General features: G+C 45.0%; 1 protein-coding gene across 4 annotated transcripts in view; it reads right to left on the minus strand.

Moving 5' to 3' along the window:
- Positions 1-20995, minus strand: part of UBN2 (ubinuclein 2) — a 2968476-nt gene that overhangs the window by 2062679 nt on the left and 884802 nt on the right. For all 4 annotated transcript variants that reach the window (XM_044074031.1, XM_044074022.1, XM_044074006.1 and 1 more), the window contains one exon: positions 3338-3791. In XM_044074031.1, the coding sequence (XP_043929966.1) occupies positions 3338-3791 (454 nt within the window). The remainder of the gene's footprint in view (positions 1-3337; positions 3792-20995) is intronic.

Here is a 20995-nt window from a genome sequence, read left to right on the forward strand (position 1 = left end):
TTTAGTTACTTGACTTCCAGAATGCATTAACTCTTACAAATCTTTAGATTCTGCCCAAGCAGGAAAGGAAGACATTTTTGTTTAAGGAGTTCCAAGGTATGTTGTTGAAATTTCAGCTTATGGAACTGACAATTTAGTGCTCTGATAGCAAAAGTAGCTGAGGTGTATACTTTCTTACCCCATCTGTCCAATGCTCGGGAATCCCCGTCTGAGGGGGTGGCATTCTTAGTAGAGACTGCTTTAATTCCTTTTGGTCCTTGAGAAATTACTTCAGGGTCAGGTGTAGGATTTTTAAAAAGATATGTGTGAGTCAGGTACTCTACAGTACCTGCCTGGTTTTCTGGGAGCAGGAGGGAAGGGTGTCAGAAGTCAAGCTGGATTTGAGGAAAACATCCTCCACAACATCCAGAACTGGGGGGATGGCCAAAGGTATGTGTTGTGGAAGATTTAGGAATTCTCTGAGTCTCTTTTTAGACTGAGGGTAGTCCTGACTCTCCCATTGGAAATGCTCCATTAAGGTATGTAGGGCTTCCCCAAAGGAAAAATCCTCTGGGGAGAGGCTGAAGGAATGGAATCCTCTGCATCAGAATCCTCATAAGTGGAGAGGGGTTGCATGTCTTCATATTCAGATGCATCAGATTCATCTAATTCTTGTTCAGACAAAACTAGAGGGGACAGATTTCTTTTCCTTTTGGAGGGGGTAGCTTGGCTTCCCCTGATCACCATGATAAGGTCTTCCACCATTTTAAGCATTTGAGAATGAGGCAAGGCAGTAGGCGCCTGAGAGTGGGTCATCGGGTTCTTGGGTGTGGTTCATACCCGGGGCCTAAGAAACTCGGTAGTTTTAGAAAGAACGGTAGTCGTGAAAGAAGACGTCGGTTTGTGCCAAGATTCAATAGTGGGGAGGGCTTCCTCGGAAGCCGGTGCTTGCTCAGCAGCTCTGGACCCAACCAAGGTTGAGACGACTGCGGGATCCTTAGTTGAAGAAGAGTTTTGCGGCATACCAGACTCTGAAAAGGTCTCGGTAGTGGCCTGCGAATCAAAAGAAGCGGGCATCAGGGGTTGTGAAAGCGCCTCACTGAAGACGGGAGAACTGATGACTAGCTTAATGGAAGTGTTGTCGGTATGTTTGGACCTGTGCAGTCTGTCTCTTTCTTTACCTTTATGTTTTTTCGGAAGATCTGCTGTCGGATGGCTTACCGAAGCCATATCGGAATTAGAGGACTGTAAGTGAAAACATATGGCTACAATAAGGGCCCGACGACGTATAGTTCTGGCGTTGAACAAAGTACAGAAGCAACAATGAGGGACGTTGTGGTCTGGGCCTAAACAAGTGATGCAGTAAGAGTGGAAGCCTCGGTGTGGTATTTGTTTTCCACAGGTGAGACAATTAACTTTTTCTGACATCGGTTAGTGCAAGAAAAAAGGATCCCCAATGGGGTACTTAGCTTTAGAAGACTTCAACTTCAATTCGGTAGATGAAAACTCAGGTAGCGGCCGACCGGCCCTTGTGTGAACTGCTTCTGCTTCGGGCTCCACGGCAAGAAAGACTGATGTAATGGCGTCGGCTGCCTTACTTTATACTACTGACAACCTGGCGTCAGTCCTCAAGTGACAGCAACCGACTCAGAAATACTAAGCCTCTGGTATTCGGGCCAGCCAAGGGCTATCTTGGAAGGGATAACCCTAATGTGATGACTGCAACAGTGAAACACGAAGAACATCGGTTGGATCGGTTCCGAGGGTCGGAACAGTAACCCATCAGTCAAGAATAGATGAAGAATGACATCAGATTGTTTATGTTAACTACAGTGTGAATACTTTTAAATGAATGCAAATGTATCTGTCACAAGTGATAATTCAATAAAGGTGTTTTGGGGGGGACTCAAAATGAGCATGAACTTTTTAATAATGACAGCAAGAAGTGTCCTTTCTTTGAAGATGGTAGTCTCTCTCACAGAAAGACCCTTTCTCGATTTGCTTCATATAATCTGCTTGTACTCAAACTGATTGCTCCATTGGACTCTCTTCTTTTGTTTTTTTCCTGCAATAAATTTGTACTTACAGTGCTACTGAGTGCCTGTACAGTATTAAAACACTGTGTACTACATAATTTGTAGATAAACATTCAGTTAGGAATTTGTGATATATTAAACTATTATCTGTCCTCCAGATACCTTAATGGAACAGACTGTCCAGCAATTCTTACAACTCCTTTGAAGCAATGAATAATCAGAGGCAAGTAATGCACTAAATCAGTTTCTTTTGTTAACTCATTTCGTGAGTTGACTTTATAGGTTAATGTATTACTATCAACAGATGGCCAGCAAGTTCTAGCTAATCATCCAATTGTCATCTGCAGGGCAGAACACTTTCAGATTTTCTTAGTCCCTTGAGGCAAGCTGTTCTTATCTACCAAAAAAATTATTTTTGTAGAAAATAAATTTATTAGAAACAAATTATTCTGCTGTCCAAGTAAAGCCCTCATATTTGTTGTCATACCCCCTTACCATCACTTCTGATCACTACATGCAATGAAAATTTGTACTGCTGGTCAAGTACCACATTCCAAATCTTATTAAGATTATTAAAGCTCAACATAATCCAGATAATTGTAAAACCATCTTAAGGCAATTACGACTGTCCTAAAAATTCAAGTCTTTTCATCTTAAATACTAGTAATCTATACACACTCCAAAGATATTCACATACACATTTCAACACCCACGTGCAAACACACACACTTTAAAGAGGGAGAAACATTACAGAAATACAAACCTGACTAATACAAAATATGTTCAAATCATTCTACTTTCATGAAAATATTTAGACTTTTTTCTATAAATAAGTTTGTACTCAACCATAAAGAGCAATTACTTTCTTTATATAATGACAGGAAGATTAAAATAATGTCAGTGAAAACCCTGGGTAACTGCAGTGAAGGGTGAAGGTCTGCTTCTGGACACAGTATATTAAAGCTCATCTTTGCTCTTCTACTCTAAATATATGCTCAATTAACGTTCACATGACTTTTAGACTTGGGCTCAAACAAAGCTCACTTTGGTACCTGGATTATCCATCCAAATGGTGAACACAGACACTGAAACATCAGCAGTATATTACTGTGTGCCACTGATCCATACATGGCAATAAAAAAAAAAAAAAAACAAAAAAAAAAAACAGAGGAAAAAAATATATGGACGTATATATATATATATATATATATATATATATATATATATATATATATATATATATATATATATATATATATATATATATATATATGCGTGTGTATGTGTGTGTGTATGTGTATACAATGTTATAAAATACATACCTCTCGGAGATCCTCAATCCGCTTCTCCAGAGAAACAGGCAGACCTTCTGGTAGGGGAGGTATTTGCTTTGGGATAGTTACTTGCAAAGTTGTGTTATCTGTATGAGAAGACTTCCCGTTCTCTTCCCCACATTCAGAACCAGGACTGCCGCCATCTGTAGCACTGTCCAACAGTTTATCAAAATCAATATCTTCAAGCAGATCAAAGGCACTGGCAGCTTCCTGAAGGAGCTCATTTGGAAAAGAGAGTTCAGGGTCTGGGCCAAGATTTAAGTCACTAATATCTGTGTTAGCTGAAGGTGCTGGTGGTTTGAGGGATACAGTCATTGGTGGTTTTGGATTAGAGTCTTTTTTCAGCAAAGCTTCCTTCTCCTTTTGGAACTTCCTGATCATTTCTGCCAGATCCTTGTACGCTTTCTTTTTCTTAGGTTTGTGAGCATTCAATGGAGTGACACTGGAAAAATTCAGAAGACATTAGCTGTCCAGTCTCCATGTTAAAAAAGCAAGCTAATATTACTCAAAACACACAAAAATACAAAACTTTAAAATTACAAAAACACAAGTGAAGACAGGATACATATTGTGACAGTCAGGATTCTGTGATGGAACTGAAAACTGCAATGGTAAGAAATATCCATAAGACATGCAGACATGCAGTATTAGACATGGAGGATGACAACTGGGAATAGCTGATGGTCAAGTTATGCAGGAGCAAAAGGCCAGATAAGAGACAAATAATAACATCAAGACATGGGAACATGAAAGATGACAGATATGCACTTGATATCAAATGGTTTGAAAGGAGAACTCTCACTTATGACTCTAAGATTTAAACAACCATCCTGCCTTTCACAATTTGATAATTCTCAGAAATCACATGGACAGATGTGTATGCTTGCCCTGTTCTGATGGATGCCATGCAGTGCATTAGGAGGGTATGCCAAGCCTATCATTACAACATTTTGCCCTCAACTACTAACAAGGCAATTTTTTTAACTAAAAAAAGTACAGTACAGAAACCTACATGGCACAACGTTATATGAATGCAAACGTGCCCAACTGCAAACAACTCTAAAAGCAGGGACATAACAGAGGGGCCGACCAGACAAAAGTAGACAGTAATAAGATAAGTATGATCTATACAGAATCATTCCTTTACAGAGCAGCAAACACAGTAAGACAGTACAGTTGTGTAAGAACTGACCATAACAGTAACTGTCCTACTGATCACTGTTGCAGTATTCTTATCGGATGGATTTTGCTCTGTGATGTCCTGCCGGGGTACCAAAGCTTTACCTTAGTATGACATATGTCCATGCAATGACCTCAGCTCATAGATGTCGGGATATAAAAACAAATGTACATAACAGATCCCCAGACCATCTCTAAACTAGCATTAGCCTGAAGACCAAATAAGAGAAAGGTCAACTAGGAGGGGCTTGGGTTGAAGTAAGCAAGCTCCCCTGTGAAAATAAGATCTTGTGGTGTAGAATGTGCTTATATGCTTAGGAAAGGCAAAGTGTTAATGCCAATGAGAGGTTAATGAGTAAAGAAAGAGGGAATAGCTTGGAAGGAAGGAATAGTGCAACAATGATCAACAGGGCATCTACTGTTATGGCAATTTCTTACACAACTGTACTATGTCCTGACTGATTCAGTATTGCAGTAACAAATGGGCGATTCCCAGAGCTGTAGAGAAAGGAGGTGGTAGGTTAAATGGCACCAGAAGAGGAGTCATCCAGGAGGCCAGACAGAATGGTTCTAGCAAACACTGTCATGGACCTTGAGAAAGCATCCAACTTGTAGTGTTTTGTGATGGTGTGAATAGAAGACAATGTGGCTACTTCTAAAATGGACCTCAATGGAGTAGGCTTTTGGGCAGTAAGGCAGTCTTTCCATGGTGAAAACAGCAGAAGAAAATAGCCTTTGAGATCCAGGAGGCAATAGATTGTTTTCAAACTGGTTGGCCTAATCTGGATTCCATGAAGGAAACAAACGGTTGTTTTTTTTTTCCTGATATCCTTAGTTTTTTCCTGATGCCCTTAGTGTTATTCAGATAAAATCTCATCTGTCTGTCAATGTCTAAAGAGCACAACATGCTACTCAATGCCAGAAGTCTAAAACTCAAAATGCACGCACTCGAGGCACTCCTCAGTATGGAGAAAATCAATATATGTGCAGTAACAGAAACTTGGTTTAAGGCTCCAGAGAGCACCCCAGCACTACCAGGCTACAACTCATACCATACAATTTGGCCACAGAACCCGGACCAAAATACAAAAGGTGGGGGCGTATCCATATTCATCAAGGATATCCACACCTCCAGGTTAGTAGCACAGCACGATGCTTCAGAGATCATCCACGTGCAACTAACAATTGGAAAAACAGCAATTCAAATCACCCACCATGTCCCAGAACCCTCATTCCGCGTTTCTGGAAACAATGGGAAACAAAGGTCCTACCAAACACACTAATATTGGGTGATTTCAATTACCCAAACATTAACTGGGAGAACTACTCAAGTACTAACTCCCTTGCCCAACTTTTCCTAGAATTACCCTGGCTCAACTGGTCAACACTCCCACCAGAGGTGACAACATATTGGACCTGGTCATCACCAACATGGGCGACAGGTGTTCCACACCAGAGGTCAACCCCTCGCTGGTTAGATCTGACCATAAGCAAATCACTTTGGATATCCATATTCTGCCCCCACCCCCTGACAAGAAAGCCACTGTGAAAAACTTTTCAAAAGCAAACTTCACGTTACTTAAGACCGAGGTGGAAAGTTTCAAAGCCTCCATGCTGAAGGATAACACTGTCCAAGCTGAAAAATCCTTTACTAATGCATTCTACGGGCAGCTACAAGAATGCATGGATCGTGCCATCCCAAGCAAAACCAAGACTCACTCCTCCAAGAAAAAGAAACCAGTCTGGTGGACTCCTGCTTAAACAAATTTTACAATAGGAGGAGGAAACTAGTACAGAAAAGAGTAAAATTCCAAGAAGGGAAGACATCCCTGATCAGTATCAGCAAGAAACTACAATCCCTCATAAATTCATCCAAGGCGAGCTTTGAAAGAAAAATTACCAAGGACTCCAAAAGATAGCCAAAAGGCATTCTTTAGCTATGTCAAGAATCTAAGTGGCAATGCTCAGATCTGCTTGGAGTTAGTGCAGAATGGCACAAATTACACTGAACTGACCGATATCGCCAACATCCTGGCAGACAGGTTCAGTGCAAACTTCACCCCCCTCTCACCCCCAAAAGGGCCCATAACCATACCAGAAGAATGTACAGTCCCTGAAATCACAGACACTCAGGTTAAAACAGCCCTTTCCAAATCCAAAAACACAGCATCAATGGGACCAGACAGTGTCCCAGGCTGCATCCTACATGAGCTCAAAGACGAACTAACCACTCACCTAAACACACTGTTCAAACGTAGCCTCTCCACAGGCTACATACCCATAGAGTGGCGCACAGCAACGGTTATTCTGCTCCACAAAGGTGGAGCCACAACAGATCCAGGGAACTATCGCCCTATAAGCCTGACTAGCTTGGTCTGCAAGGCTATGGAGCGCGTCATCATGGAACTCATTAACAGAGACATTGGGAACCTCCAAACACTGGACCCTATCCAGTTTGGCGTTGTTAAGGGCAGATCATGCCTCCTAAACCTGGTGGACTTCTTTGAGACAGTTACCAAGGCTATAGACAAGGGAAAGGTGGTACACACAGCCTACCTTGACCTCGCTAAGGTCTTCGACACCATTCCCCATTCTGGTATTATAGACAAGCTCACCAGCCTGAACATAAACCCCTACGTCACAAGATGGGTTGCCAACTGGCTCACGGACAGAACCTACATGGTGAGAGTTGCGGGAGCGAAGTTCGACTCTAAATCGGTTACAAGTGGCGTTCCCCAGGGCTCAGTCCTAGGACCCCTACTGTTCGGCATATACGTCTCAGAGGTACAGGCAAGCACAGGAGGACTATGGCTGACCACGTTCGCAGACAACTGCAAACTAGGGGCTATAATTGACTCTCCGGCTGACACAGACATCCTCCAAGAGAGTCTCACTGAGACAGACACCTGGTGTCAAAATCATGGCCTCAAGCTAAATGCCAAAAAGTGCACAGTCATTCCCTTTGGAAAAAACAAAGTACCCACAAACTACCACATAGGTTGTAGTCCCCTACATACGGAAGACGTAATATGGGATATGAGGACCCAAGTAGATTGTAATCTCACCTTTGATAATCACATTGCCAAAGTGGTTAGAAAATCCTTCTACGTGGTCCACCAAATCACAAAAGGGTTCGCATCCAGATCAAAAGAGGTGATTGTGCCCCTCTACTCATCACTCATCAAAACCATCTTAGAGTACAACGCCCCACTTGGGATGTACCTTATAAGACAACTGGAGAGACCACAGAAGTACCTCACCAAGAGGATCAATGGCCTCAAACAGATGCCTTATGCAGCTCAACTAAAGAAACTCCAGTTGTACTCGGTTGCATACCGCCTACTCAGAGGTGATCTCTGCCTGACATACAAGGCCATGTCCAACCCAGAATTGATGGACATGCTCCACCTAAAGAAAACCTTATCCCCTCAAGCCACAAGCTCTAGGGATCTAAACCTCACCACAACAATAAATAGGACGTGCTGGAGGGATAGATTCCTGTCCCAGAGACTTCCAAAGTTTTGGAACAAGATCCCAATCTACATTAGGCAGAGCTCCTCGCTAACACTCTTCAACAGAAACCTTGACGAGTGGATGGGAAACAGAAAGTTTACCTCGGGGATCACTTCAGTGGCTCTGCTGGACAGAGGCACAAGGAACTAATCTAAGGGGGGTGGCAGATAGCCTAGTACCCACCTATGAACATTCTTTCCCCCTATTTTGGGGATCAAAGAAGGTAGGCAGGTTGAATGCTTGATTGAGCGTAAGTTCACAGGCCATTTTTGGCATGAAAGACAGATGAGGCTTACCTTATCTTTGTGGAAGATGAGGAATGGAAGAATGACCATGACAGCCTGTAGGTCTGAGACCCTGCAGGCGGAGGTCAATGCCAACCCCTTAAGAGAAGTTTAACCTCTGTCCTCGACGCAAGAGGAGGTTCCCAAAGTAGGCAAGCATTAATGGCCAATAAGCAAGTTTTAATGGAAAAGTAGGACAACCCTGAGTGCAAATGATCACAAACATATTGTAGGACTGTGGAGGTGCCCATTAAAAGTGGTTGGAGTTTATGTTTATCTGGTCAGGAGGAGGCAAACAGATACTCTCTGGAGTTGGACTGATCTCCCACAGCATGTAGTAACACTCCTTGATAATGGTTAGTACCCACTTGACTGAGGTTACCTGTTTCCAGACAGGAAAGAAGACAGTCTTTTGGAGAGTGGAGTGGCAGGGTGGGATTGGAACGAAGAAGGAGAAAACAGTCACAGTGGCCTGTTACTAAACAGAGGCCTCCCAGGAGTATTCTCTCCGAGTTTTCTCTGGAAATCTTCTCTTAAAAGCTTTGTTTTATTTATGAGGAGCTCTAGTTTCTCTCTCACAAAAGATGTGGATTTAGCCGGATAATTTCTGTGGTACCTGGGAAGAGTGGACATCAGGATTAGGTGCCAATCTTTTATAGTTTTGCCCTGCTCCTGCCCTGAATAGACTAGCAACCTGAGGACCACAAATGAGATTGTTATCCAAGGGAGAGTCTAAAATATTAGATTTTAAACTTTCATGGATAGGTTAGCTTTTTAACTAGGTCATACCTTCTAATCACTGTTCTAGAGGCAGCCGCCCTGGAAGAGGCATCCACAGCATCATAGCTTCATTTAGTAATGTGCTTAGCTATTCGAGAAGTCTCAGCTGCTAAAGAATGCATGAGCTGTTTTGAGTCTAAATCTGTGGCTCTGTGATAGTCTTGCTTTAGGACTGCAAGACCGAGAGTAAAAATATGGTCAGTTGAGTTTGATAATCAATGTCCCTAAAGGCTAATGTGGAGGAATTGTAAACTCTTGACCCACCTGTCCACTGCTCGACTATCTTTGTCATTAGGAAGAAAGTACAGCTGTGTAAAATCTTACCGCAACAGCAGATGTCCTCCTCTTCACTGTTGCAATATTCTTAACTATAAGGATCTCCTGCCAAAGCTAACCCAACATGCGGCCAGTATACCAAAGCTTTTAGATCTTGTATGCGCCATAACTCACATGTATGCTCTCCGCACAGAACAGAGGGCATACAGGTGCATGAATTCCCCAGTACAGAACAGTCTCCAGGGGATAAAAAGAAGGCTATACTCATACAAGTGGAGAAAATGTAGAAGGAAAAGGGGGACCCTCGGCCAACAATATAATTAACTAACTACAAGTTTTTTGTTTATCCTCACAGAATAATATGTTTAACCTGCAATATTTGTTTTCTTTTTATATATAATTAATTCTGCTATTTAGTTATCTTTCCTGTTAATTTTTGTGTTTAGGTACCTGAAATCTGCTAGTTTAATATGAATATTTTCATTTAGTCTTATTTTGTATATTGATTACTAAGTTTTTCATTTATCTGTATTGGAGCTCATCTCCTCGGGCCTCTACTGAAAAAAAGAAGTTATGTCCTTACCATAACGTTCCATGTAGAGTGTTCGTCTCGCCTTTGATCTTACACACGGGTTCGGAGCCGATCCTCGGCTCCGAGTCAGCCGAATTGCAAAGCTCTGAATCTCAGAGAAGCTCGAGACCAGCCAATATCCCACAATCCTCCCTGCCATTACTCAGATCTAGTTTGCAAACAAACCAGACCAAAGGATCCAACACCTGCGGTGCTAGAAGCATACACTCTCTTCAGCCATTCAGAGACACACTCTCACCATAGCAATAACTAATGGTCTAAGCATATATCCCATGACACACGGGACCATATGCCCAGGAAGGGGTCAAGACACGTCGATCAGACTCTAATCCTACCAGTTCTTCCAAACACATTGGGGGGAAAGGGAGGGAATGTAAGAACAAAGGCAAGATGAACACACTACATGGAACGTTATGGTAAGGACATAACTTCTTTACGTAAGAGTGTTCAATCTCGCCGTTTGTTTTTACACACGGGTAGCGTCCCTAGCTCCGTGACCCCGAGTGACTCATGGAAGAATGTTCCTAAGCACAGTGGAACCAAATGATGTCCTATCCTTGGAGACCTTGTCCACTCTATAATGAGTGATGAAAGTATGTGGTTTAGACCACGTGGCTGCTGCACAAATAGTGTCCAAAGGCAAGCGAGCCGCATGAGCTAAGAGTGGAAATGGATCTGGTAGAATGGGCCTTAGGTTTGGTGGGTAAGGATTGCTTTGATTTAGAGTATACAAATGTTATACAGTCAGCAAGCCATTTAGATAGTGTACGTTTATAGTAATTGCCATGCCCTTTTTATTGTCTGCAAATGCGACGAAGAGCTGATACGTTTTCCTGTAAGCTTTGGTCCTATCTAAATAAAATCTTAATTGCCTGTGAACATCCAACTTGTGCAACATATACTCCAGTTTGTTAGCATGGTTTTTGAAAAAGGTAGGGAGTTCTATAGACTGGTTAATATTCGTAACTGAGCATACTTTTGGAAGGAAAGATGGATTTGTACGCAGAGAGACCCTGTCTGGATGGAATATCAAGTAAGGTGGTCTGACCGATAATGCCTGCAGCTCTGAGAATCTACGAGCTGAGGTCACAGCGACAAGAAACAGCATCTTCCACAATAAGAACTTTAAGAGACATGACAAAGCATGTTCAAAAGGTGGCAACATGAGTTGCGACAGCAGCAAATTCAGGCTCCATGGAAAGAAAGGTTTTCTGACAGGCGATCTAAGATGGAAGGTTCCTTTCATAAAGGCCTTACAAAGTCTGTGAGACATAATGGGAGAACCTTCCTCACCAACACGGAAGTTTGATATGGCCGCCAACTGTACTCTTAGAGTGGAAGTAGAAGCTCCTTCATGAAAAAGGATGGATAAGAATTCTAAAATTTTATGTAGAGGAGCTACCAAGGGGTCTAAGTTTTGACTAGATGCCCAATATACAAAGCGTTTCCACTTACTCGTATAGAGCTTAGTAGTGGAAGCTTTATGAGAAGCAACCAGGATGTGTTGAACTGCCGGAGGGAGTAGATGAGACCTGGCTAAGCAGGGAAGCGGAGCAGCCAAGCTGCTAGTTTGAGGGACTGTAGAGACGGGTGAGGAACTCCCGACGAATGTGTCAGCAGATCTGGTACTGGGTCCAGAATCCATGGTTCCTCTATTTGATGGGCTCGAAGAAAGGGGAACCATATTGGACGAGGCCAGAATGGGGCTATGAGTATTATAGTCCTTACCAGGTTCCTGGCTTTCTGTAGAAATCTGGGAATCAATGGAGTAGGTGGGAATGCATAATAGGAGACCCGGGGGCCAATCGTGTATCAGTGCGTCCCTGGGGACATCCCCCGGAGGGGGTAGAAGGGCAAAGTAGCTTCTGCATTTTGCATTCAACAGGGAAGCAAACAGATCGCAGCAAGGCTGGCCCCATTTGCGGAAGATCTTTTCTGCCGTCTGTGAATTGAGGGACCACTCATGAGGTAACAGGATGGCTCTGCTCAACCTGTCCGCAATGACGTTGGATGACCCCGGGATGTGCGTTGCTATCAGAAAGCGACCCGTGGACTCTGCCCATTGCCAAATTCTCATGGCCTCTCTGCATAACGGGTAAGACCTGGTTCCCCCTTGTTTGTTTATGTACCAGACTACAGACATGTTGTATGTCTGAACTGCTACTGTTCCTAGAGGTAAGAGGGCTTGGAAGTGTTGCAACGCCAGGAACACCGCCCTCAACTCCAGAACATTTATATGTAGAGTGTACTCCATGCTGGACCATTCTCCTTGGACTGTTCTTCCCTGAAAAAGGCCCCCCCCCACCCTATCAGGGAAGCGTCCGTGGTTATTGTGGCTGTTGGACTGGGTAGAATGAACGGACGACCCACAGTGAGGTTCTGATCACGCACCCACCATGAGAGGTCCCGTCTGCAAGATTCTGCTATCCTGATCTTGTGCGCTAGGGGTAGGTGTTGGAACGACCACTGCGTGAAGAGCAGCCATTGTAGAATCCTCATGTGTAACCTTCCCATAGGGACTGCAATTAATGCGGCTGCCATTAGTCCCAACACTTTTAACACCAGTTTGGCTGGGGCTTTCTTGCTGACCAGAAGAAGAAGGACCTGCTGTTTGAGTGTTGAAGCTCTTACTGGGGGGAGTTTCAGTAGTGTCGATTGTGTATTTAGATCTGCTCCGATGAAGGAAATACACTGTGAGGGCGATAAGCAAGACTTTTCGAAGTTTATGGATATCCCTAAGCGGGAACAAAGGCCAATTGTATAGTCTCTGGCTTGCAATAGGCGACGCTCAGTGGTGGCGGTGAGGAGCCAGTCGTCCAGATAGGGAAACACCTGGAATCCTTGTTGTCTCAAGTGAGCCGCAACTACTGCCATGCATTTGGTGAATACCCTGGGGGACTGAGGTGAGTCCAAAGGGCAGAGCTCGAAACTGAAAGTGACTGGCTCCCAGCCGGAAGCGCAGGTGATCTCTGGACGGTCTGGCCATTTTGATGTGTTAGTACGCGTCTTTGAGATCTATAGAGCACATCCAATCGTCCTTCTGTAAGAATGGAAGGATCGATTGAAGCATGACCATCCGGAACTTTTCCTTCTTCACGAAGTTGTTGAGATGGCGGAGATCTAAGATCGGTCTCCAGTCCCCTGTCTTTTTTGGAACTAAAAAGAACCTTGAGTAAGTTCCGAATTCTCTTTGGTCCGCCGGGACTGGTTGGATGACTCTGTTTTCGAGCAGCTTTGAAATTTCTACAGCTGCTAGCTTTCGCAGACGGGAAGGCACGTCTGGAAACTTTCTTTGTAGAGGTGGTGTTGAAATTAAGGGGATTTTGTACCCTCTGGTTATAATGCTTTTTACCCAAGAATCTGAAGTAATGTTTGGCCAGGCCAGTGGGTATAAAGCTAAGCGACTCCCGACTGCCTCCAGAGCAGGACAGCCGGGCCTCCCTTCAGGAGTGCTGGAAAGGCTTCCCAGGGACGGAATCCCTGTCGCCTTGGTTATGCGGACTCCCTCTGCCGCCGGGGCGGCGTCTTCCATTTCTACCCCCTCCTCTGCCTCTGGAGGGAGTATCACTCTTTGTGGTCTGGAAAGATCCCTGATTCTTACGGAACCACATTTTTCCGCCTCGTTGCCCTTTGGGGTACTGTCTAGTAGGAGCGGAAAAACAGACCCCGACAGCAGACAGGGTCTTTCCCTCTTGCTCGCACCGAGTGAGTCTCCTTAACCTTGGGCCCGAAGAGTGTGGCACCATCAAAAGGGGCATTGGCAAAGGAAGACTTGAAGGCTTCCGCAAAGGAGCACAGCCGCATCCATAATTGTCTTCGAAGAGCAATCGCTGAAGCTGCAGCTCTACTCGATCCCTCAGCTGCATACGAGATGAGCCTCATGGATGAGTTTATTATGGAGGTGAGGGTGTTAAGTTGTGCTGTTACCTTTTCTGAAACAGCAGCATCTGTGTTACCCTGGAGGGTATCTGCCAGCTCCTTGATGAGATCCCTCTGCAAACGTGTGAAATGGGTCAGGTAGTTTAGCGAACGCATGGAAAAAGTCGCTGAACTAAAAATCCGCTTCCCATATCTGTCCATAGTCCTAGAATCCTTATTAGGAGGATGAACAGATGAGGAAGACTCAGACATCTCCTTTTTCGTGGCTGCTGCCACCACCATAGCATCGACAGGGACTCCCTTGGTGAGATAAGATTTATCTTGGGGGGCAGTGATGAACTTGTTTGGTTTCCTAGGGACTGGTTCCACTGTGTCAGGTGTCTCCCACGCCCTTCGAGCAATCAAATCCATTAATTCATCGAAGGGCGGAGTCACCCAGGAGGTAGAAGGTTGAGCCCCAAAAGCCTTCAGCAGCCCTGACTCGTCCTCAGAGGGGGCTAGGGACTGCCAATCACCCCTCTGTTTCAAAATCTCCAGGATGTCTGCAAATGACACATCCTCCGACGGTGATTTGGGGGACCCCTCTGCCTCATCCAAGTCGGTGTCAGATGTTAGAGATTCCTGTGGGGAATCTATGTGCCTCCTCTTGCACAACCGTTTCCTTGGGACCTCATCAGAGGGGGCTTCTGGTGAGGCCTCCAAAGAACAGGGGGAACCCTCTGGGGTTGGCTGAGGCAATTGGGCTCGACGCTTGGGATGGATCGTGGGAGCAGAAAAGTACAGTTTTGTACCTACCATAAATGTAGATGTTCGAGGATCCACATTGCTGCAGTCCTAACTATTGGGTAGTCCGCTGTCCAGTCGGCCCGAATACCAAAGTATATGGCTGACGTCGGTCAGGGCGCATTAGACTGACGTCAGTACGTCAGGGTACTAATGCGCATGACCGACGTCATATCCTCAGTCTTTTCTTGCCCCAGATGTCAGAAGACCCTGAAAAGATAAGGCTAAAAACCAAAAACTCCCAAAATACCTGCACCAAAAAATATATATACAATATATACACAATTAGCAGAATATAACCTCACCTACACAACCACCCCTAAACACAGAGGGAAGGAGGGAGGGTAAATTGGACTGCAGCAATGTGGATCCTCGAACATCTACATTTATGGTAGGTACAAAACTGTACTATGTTCTTCATTCCACATTGCTGCAGTCCTAACTATTGGGTAGAATCCCAAAGCAGAGGTAAGGGAGGCTGGCAAATCATAAGGAAGCAGGAACTGACAACATGCCTTGCAAAATAGCTGTGGCAAAACCAGCCCTAGACTTAGAGTAGAGAGGAAGGTGATAATGCTTAGAGAAAGTATGCACTGAACTCCAAGTAGCTGCCTCCAAAATATCCTTAGTTGCCACCCCTTAGAAATGCTGTGGAAGTGGCAGTAGCCCTAGTGGAATGAGGCCTAATCCCAGCTGGAATCTCCTTGCCATGATGGGAATAACAAAATGTAATGCAACACCCAATCCACCTGGAAATAGTTTGTTTTGACACAGGCTTGCCCTTTGAACTCAAAGCAAAAGAAACAAACAACTGCTGAGACTGCCTAAAATCCTTAGTCCTGCTCAAATAATAACGCAATAGCCTGTGTACATCTAAAGTGTGCAAAATCTTTTCCCTTTATTTTGGGGATCTGCATAAAAGGTAGGCAAATGAATAGTTTGGTTTAAAGCCACACTAGAAACCACCTTAGGCATAAAGGAAGGATTAGTACGTAAAGATACCCTATCCTTATGAAAAATCAAAAGGCTCCACTGCCATAAGGGCCTGCAACTCAGAAACCCTCCTTGCAGAAGTAATGGCCAACAAAAAAGCAGTCTTCCATGACAAGTATTTCAATTCAGCAGTAGCCGAGGCTCAAAAGGTTGTAGAGTAAGTTTCTCCAACACAAAATTGAGATCCCAAGCAGGAGTAGGAGCTCTATGTGGGGGTCTTATATTCTTTGCCCCTCTAAGAAATTGCTTGAACAAAGGATGCGAAAACAATGGTGGGTCACAATCATAGTGAGCTGAAATTGCTGCAGCATGAATCTTAATGGAAGAGAAAGACAAACCTTTGTCCAGTAACTCAGTAAGATATTGAAGAGCCACACTCAAATTTGGCTCAGTAATCTCCAAATTGTTTGCTGCACTCCAAAACAAAAATCTCTTCCAGTTTTCTGCATACACTTTCCTTGTACTAGGTCTTCTGTCTTCCATAATCACATTTAAAACTTGTTGAGGAAGCTGAGACCTGCTGTCTTTCAAAACAGAATATGCCAGGCTGTTAGATGCAGAGAGTGAAGCTTGACATTGAGCAGATGACCGTCCCTCTGAGACAACAGGTGTGGAATCAAGGGTAAAGGCCATGGAGGCTTCCTTACCAGACTCCTCAGTAATGGGTACCAGTGCTGCCGAGGCCAATCTGGAGCTATTAAAATCATCCTTGGCTTGTCTTGTCTGACCTTTAGAAGCACCTTTGGAAGAAGAGGCAGAGGTGGAAAGGCATACACATGAAGATTTTTCCAACTGAAAGAAAGAGCATCCACTTTCCAAGCTGTGTGATGAAATCCCTTCGTGCAAAACTTTGGCAGCTGGTGGTTTAGTGGAGAAGCGAACAGATCTATGTCTGGAGTTCCCCATGACACTGTCAATTTTTGAAATACATGAAGATCCAGTTTCCACTCGTGGGGATCCATGATTTGTCTGCTTAATACATCTGCTAAGGAGTTCTGTGCTCCCGGCAGAAACCTTGCCTGAAGAGTTAGTTGCAGACGGAGTGCAGTCTCCCATAAAATCATTGCTTGTCTGCACAATGGGTAAGAATGTGTTCCCCCTTGTTTGTTGATGTACCACATGACAGTTGTGTTGTCTGTTAGAATCAACACCTGCCCTGGAAGAAGTAACTCCTTGAAAGCAATTAATGCAAACTGAACTGCTAACATCTTTCATGTTGATATGTAGATGCTGTAGTCTGGCAGGCCACTTGTCTTGTATCCACTTTCCATTTAGATGAGCTCCCCAAGCAATATCTGAGGCATCTGTCGTTAGAATCTGACTTGCCTCTGGCCGGGTCACAGAGAGTCCCTTGTTTAGGTGACATTCCTGAGCCCACCACAAAAATTCCTTTTGAATGCAAGGTATTATTTGAATGACAGTGTCCAAATCCTGGCAGTGCTGTGTCCACAGATTTTTGAGATACCATTGTAGCTTCCTCATATGCAGTTTGGCATTGGGAAGCACCAGAATACAAGATGCCATGAACCCTAAGGCTTGAAGGACTGTCCTTGCAGTCAGCCCGGACTGAAGAGATAGATGATGGAAGTAACTGGAAAGATTCTTTTGTTTGTCCGGGGTTAAAAAGGCCATCTGGGCTGCTGTATTCAGTCTCACACCCAGAAAGCACATGTCTTGAGAGGGTACTAGACTGGACTTTATTTCGCTCACAGAATACCCTAGGCATCTTAGCACTGCTATGACATATTCCAGATGCTGTAGAAGATCTTCTTTTTCTTGAGCCAGAATCAGGCAGTCGTCCAAGTAAGGATAGATTTGGATTCCTTTTAGCCTGAAGTAAGCTATCACTGGAGCCAGAACCTTTGTGAATACTCTGGGCAGTAGATAAGCCAAAGGGCAATGCAGAGAACTGATAATGAGAATTTCCAGCTCGAAAACGCAGATACTTCCTGCAACTTAGTCTTATTGGCACATGAAGGTAAGCTTCCTTGAGATCTAAAGTTACCATCCAGTGATCTTTGCCCAGCAGAGGTAAAAGCTGTTGTAACGTCAACATTTTGAACTTGGGAATGTCCAGATAAGTGTTGAGGATAGATAAATCCAGAATTGGTCTCCACGTGTTCCCCTTCTTTGGTACTAGGAACAGGCGAGAATAAAATCCTAGGCCCCTTTCCGGCACAGGAACTGACTGAATGGCCCCTATTTGGAGCAACAGAGAAATTTGATTGTGAGCCTCTGTTCTTTGAAGAGGAGGAATGTCTGGCATGCCTTTGAAAGGAGGCAAGGTATGGAAATAAAACCTGTAACCGTGGTGAATAATATCCAGAACCCATCTGTCTTGGGTAATTAAATCCCAATTTTCTTTGAAAAGAGACAGCCTTCCTCCCAAAGGTGCTGCCAGGCGAGAACGCACTGGCAGCTGAAAAGGCAGGTCATTGGGTCTGCTTACGAAAGGACTGACCCCTGCCCTCACCAGAAGTCTGAGCAGGGGAACTCCTGTCCTAGGCCTAAAAGAACCCTGAGCTCTGCCCCTACCACGCCTAGACCTACCCCTAGACTGGGAATCATAAGCAGGATAAGTCCATCCCTTAGTAGGCCAATTTCTACTAAACTTCGGAGGCTGCACCTGCAAAAATCTTTAACAGTTTGCATAGACTTAGCCTTGTCCTCCATTTTCTTCAAAACTGCTTCCACAGGCGAACCAAACAACACATCAGACTGTAAAGGAGCATCCAAAATCCTTGTCTTAACATGCTCAGCTAAATTCTGATCTCTCAGCCAGGCGTGCCTACGAAGAACAGATCCAGTGGCAGCCACCCTGGAGGAGGCCTGCACAGCATCAAAACCACACTGCAAGGAATGTTTACCCACCTGTTCAGACACATGAACTAAATCCTGCAACTCTTTACACTCAATACCTTCAGCCAGAGCATCCACCTTAGATTTCAACTGTGAAAGAAGATAATTCTGATATTTTAACATGTGAAACTGACAATTCAACGCCTCATGGCTAAAGTGGAAGAAGTATACACTTTCTTTCCCCATCTATCCAAAGCCCTTGCCTCTTTATCAGGAGGGACAGGATTTTTAACAACTGAGGCCTTCACACCTTTAGGCCCCTGAGAGACAGTTTCTGGGTCTGCCCTAGGACTCTTAAAAGATACTTATGAGCTTCAGGCACCCTATAATACCTATCCGGTTTAACTGGGGCAGGAGGCAAAGAATCAGGATTCAGGAAGCCTCTGCAAACACATCTTCCACCACATTCAAAACAGGAGGTATAGCTAAAGGCCTATGCTGGGGTAAAACAAGAATTCCTAAGCCTTTTCCTGGAATCAGAGAAATCTTGACCTTCACATTTAAAATGCTCCCTCATGGAATGCAGAGTCTCTGAAAATGAAAAATCCTCAGGAGGAGAAGCAGAAGGAGTAGAATCATCCACATCAGAATCAGAATAAGGAGGGTACTCCTGCAAGTCTTCAGCCAAGACTCAAGCCTCCGAGCATTGCTCAAAACTCTCAAACTCAGGTTCCACCCTAGGCCTCTTATCAGGAGGGGCATAGAACCCTAATCATAGTAATCAAATCCTCTGCCATTTTAAGCATATGTTTCTTAGGCAAAGATCCTGAAGCACTAGGAGAAACCCCACAGAAGCCAAACTTGGCCTGCCCCTCAAAGAAGCCTTGCAAACTGAGGGCTAGGCTCTATCCACCTCAGGAGGAGAGGGAAGTTCAGCCACCTCAGAAGCCCCTCAGCCTGGCCTACTTCCTGAGAGGATACAACCTGTAACAGTAAAGTCTCTCCCTGAGACTCCAAAGAGACACCTGGCAAAACCTCCGGCTCCACTGAGTTGCCCAAAGAACCGACGCCTGGGACTGTCGGTTCCTCCACCCTAGGCTTTGCTGCTTTATCTTTGCTTTTTAGTCGAAGCCGGCGCCGGAGCATCCGACGGCATTTTATAATTACAACGCTTCCCAAACACTAACCTGGCACAGTCTAACCTTCCCTTAATAGTGCGTTTGTTAAATCTAGCACAAGAGCGGCATCCAACAACGCCGTGCTCAGGCCCTAAACAAGGTATACACAAAGTATGGTAATCCCTATGAGGTATCTGTTTCCCACAAGAAATACAGTTATTCACTTTTTCTGACATCCGTTAAATACTGAAGCAAGAAAACCAAAATATTCAACGGGTACTTAGCCAACTTTGATTCGGTCTGAAACTCTGACTTCAGAAACTTTCAGAACGCCAACCTGCACTCGCAAAATTGCTTCTGCATCGGACCATGCGGCAAAAAAGACTGAGGATATGACGTCGGTCATGCGCATTAGTACCCTGACGTACTGACGTCAGTCTAATGCGCCCTGACCGACGTCAGCCATATACTTTGGTATTCGGGCCGAATGGACAGCGGACTACCCAATAGTTAGGACTGCAGCAATGTGGAATGAAGAACATCAGAAAGTGGCCCTTTTGGGGAAGGAGAAGATTCCCCTGATGATGTGGTTGTCTGTGCAGACTATACCTTCCTCATAAGGTCAAAGGCCCCCGAACCCCTGGCCGAGGGCTCCCCCGGTTCCGAAGAACACGGAAGCCTCCCAGAACCAGGTGCCATGGGCTCCGACCCAGAGGACGGAGCCGAGCCAGTCTGTGTCGAGGCCCTGAGAGGGAGAGTCGGTACGACTCTGGGTCCCGGAACCGAGCAAAGACCGTCGGCTCCGCGACTCCCCTAACGGTTCCGAAGGAGTCGAAGTCAAAGGTGTCGATCGTGCAATGGACGGTTTCGGCACCGAGGGCTCCACTATCATCAGGTCATCTTCTCCCGGCTCCGAGATCTGGATGGGTCTCGAAGGAGGACCCGTTGGAGATATGGGGAGGCCTTCTAGTTTCGACACCAACTGGGAGGAAACTGCAATTAACTTGGAAAGGGCCGTGTTTTCCATGAGTTTCTGCACGACACGATCCACATCTGTCTCAGACAAGGGTCTGGAAGAACGGGTCGAAGGAGCCGAAGATGGCACCGACCAAAGAATGGACGGTGGTGGCAGTTCAGACACCGGTTCCAAGATCTGGGGCTCAGGAAAAGATAAATGTTCGACGCTCGGCCCCGAGATCTGTGGAACCGGCGAACAAACCCGAGAAGATGAACTCGGAGCCAATGACATGGGCTCCAACATCTTCGACCCCTTCGAGGATTCAGAAGCCTGATCCGACTTGTCCAAAGCCTCTTGAAAGGCAGGCTTCAACAATCCTCTGTCTATGAGCTTCCTGCGTCTATCTGTCATGACCCTCCCGCTAAAGGAATGGCAAATAGAGCAATCCTCTTGGAGATGGAGAGGGCCAAGACAGTAGACGCAGGAAGCATG

The sequence above is a fragment of the Protopterus annectens genome, chromosome 1.part1 (genome assembly GCF_019279795.1).
Source record: "Protopterus annectens isolate FY-2018-M chromosome 1.part1, PAN1.0, whole genome shotgun sequence".
NCBI classification, from domain to species: domain Eukaryota; kingdom Metazoa; phylum Chordata; order Ceratodontiformes; family Protopteridae; genus Protopterus; species Protopterus annectens.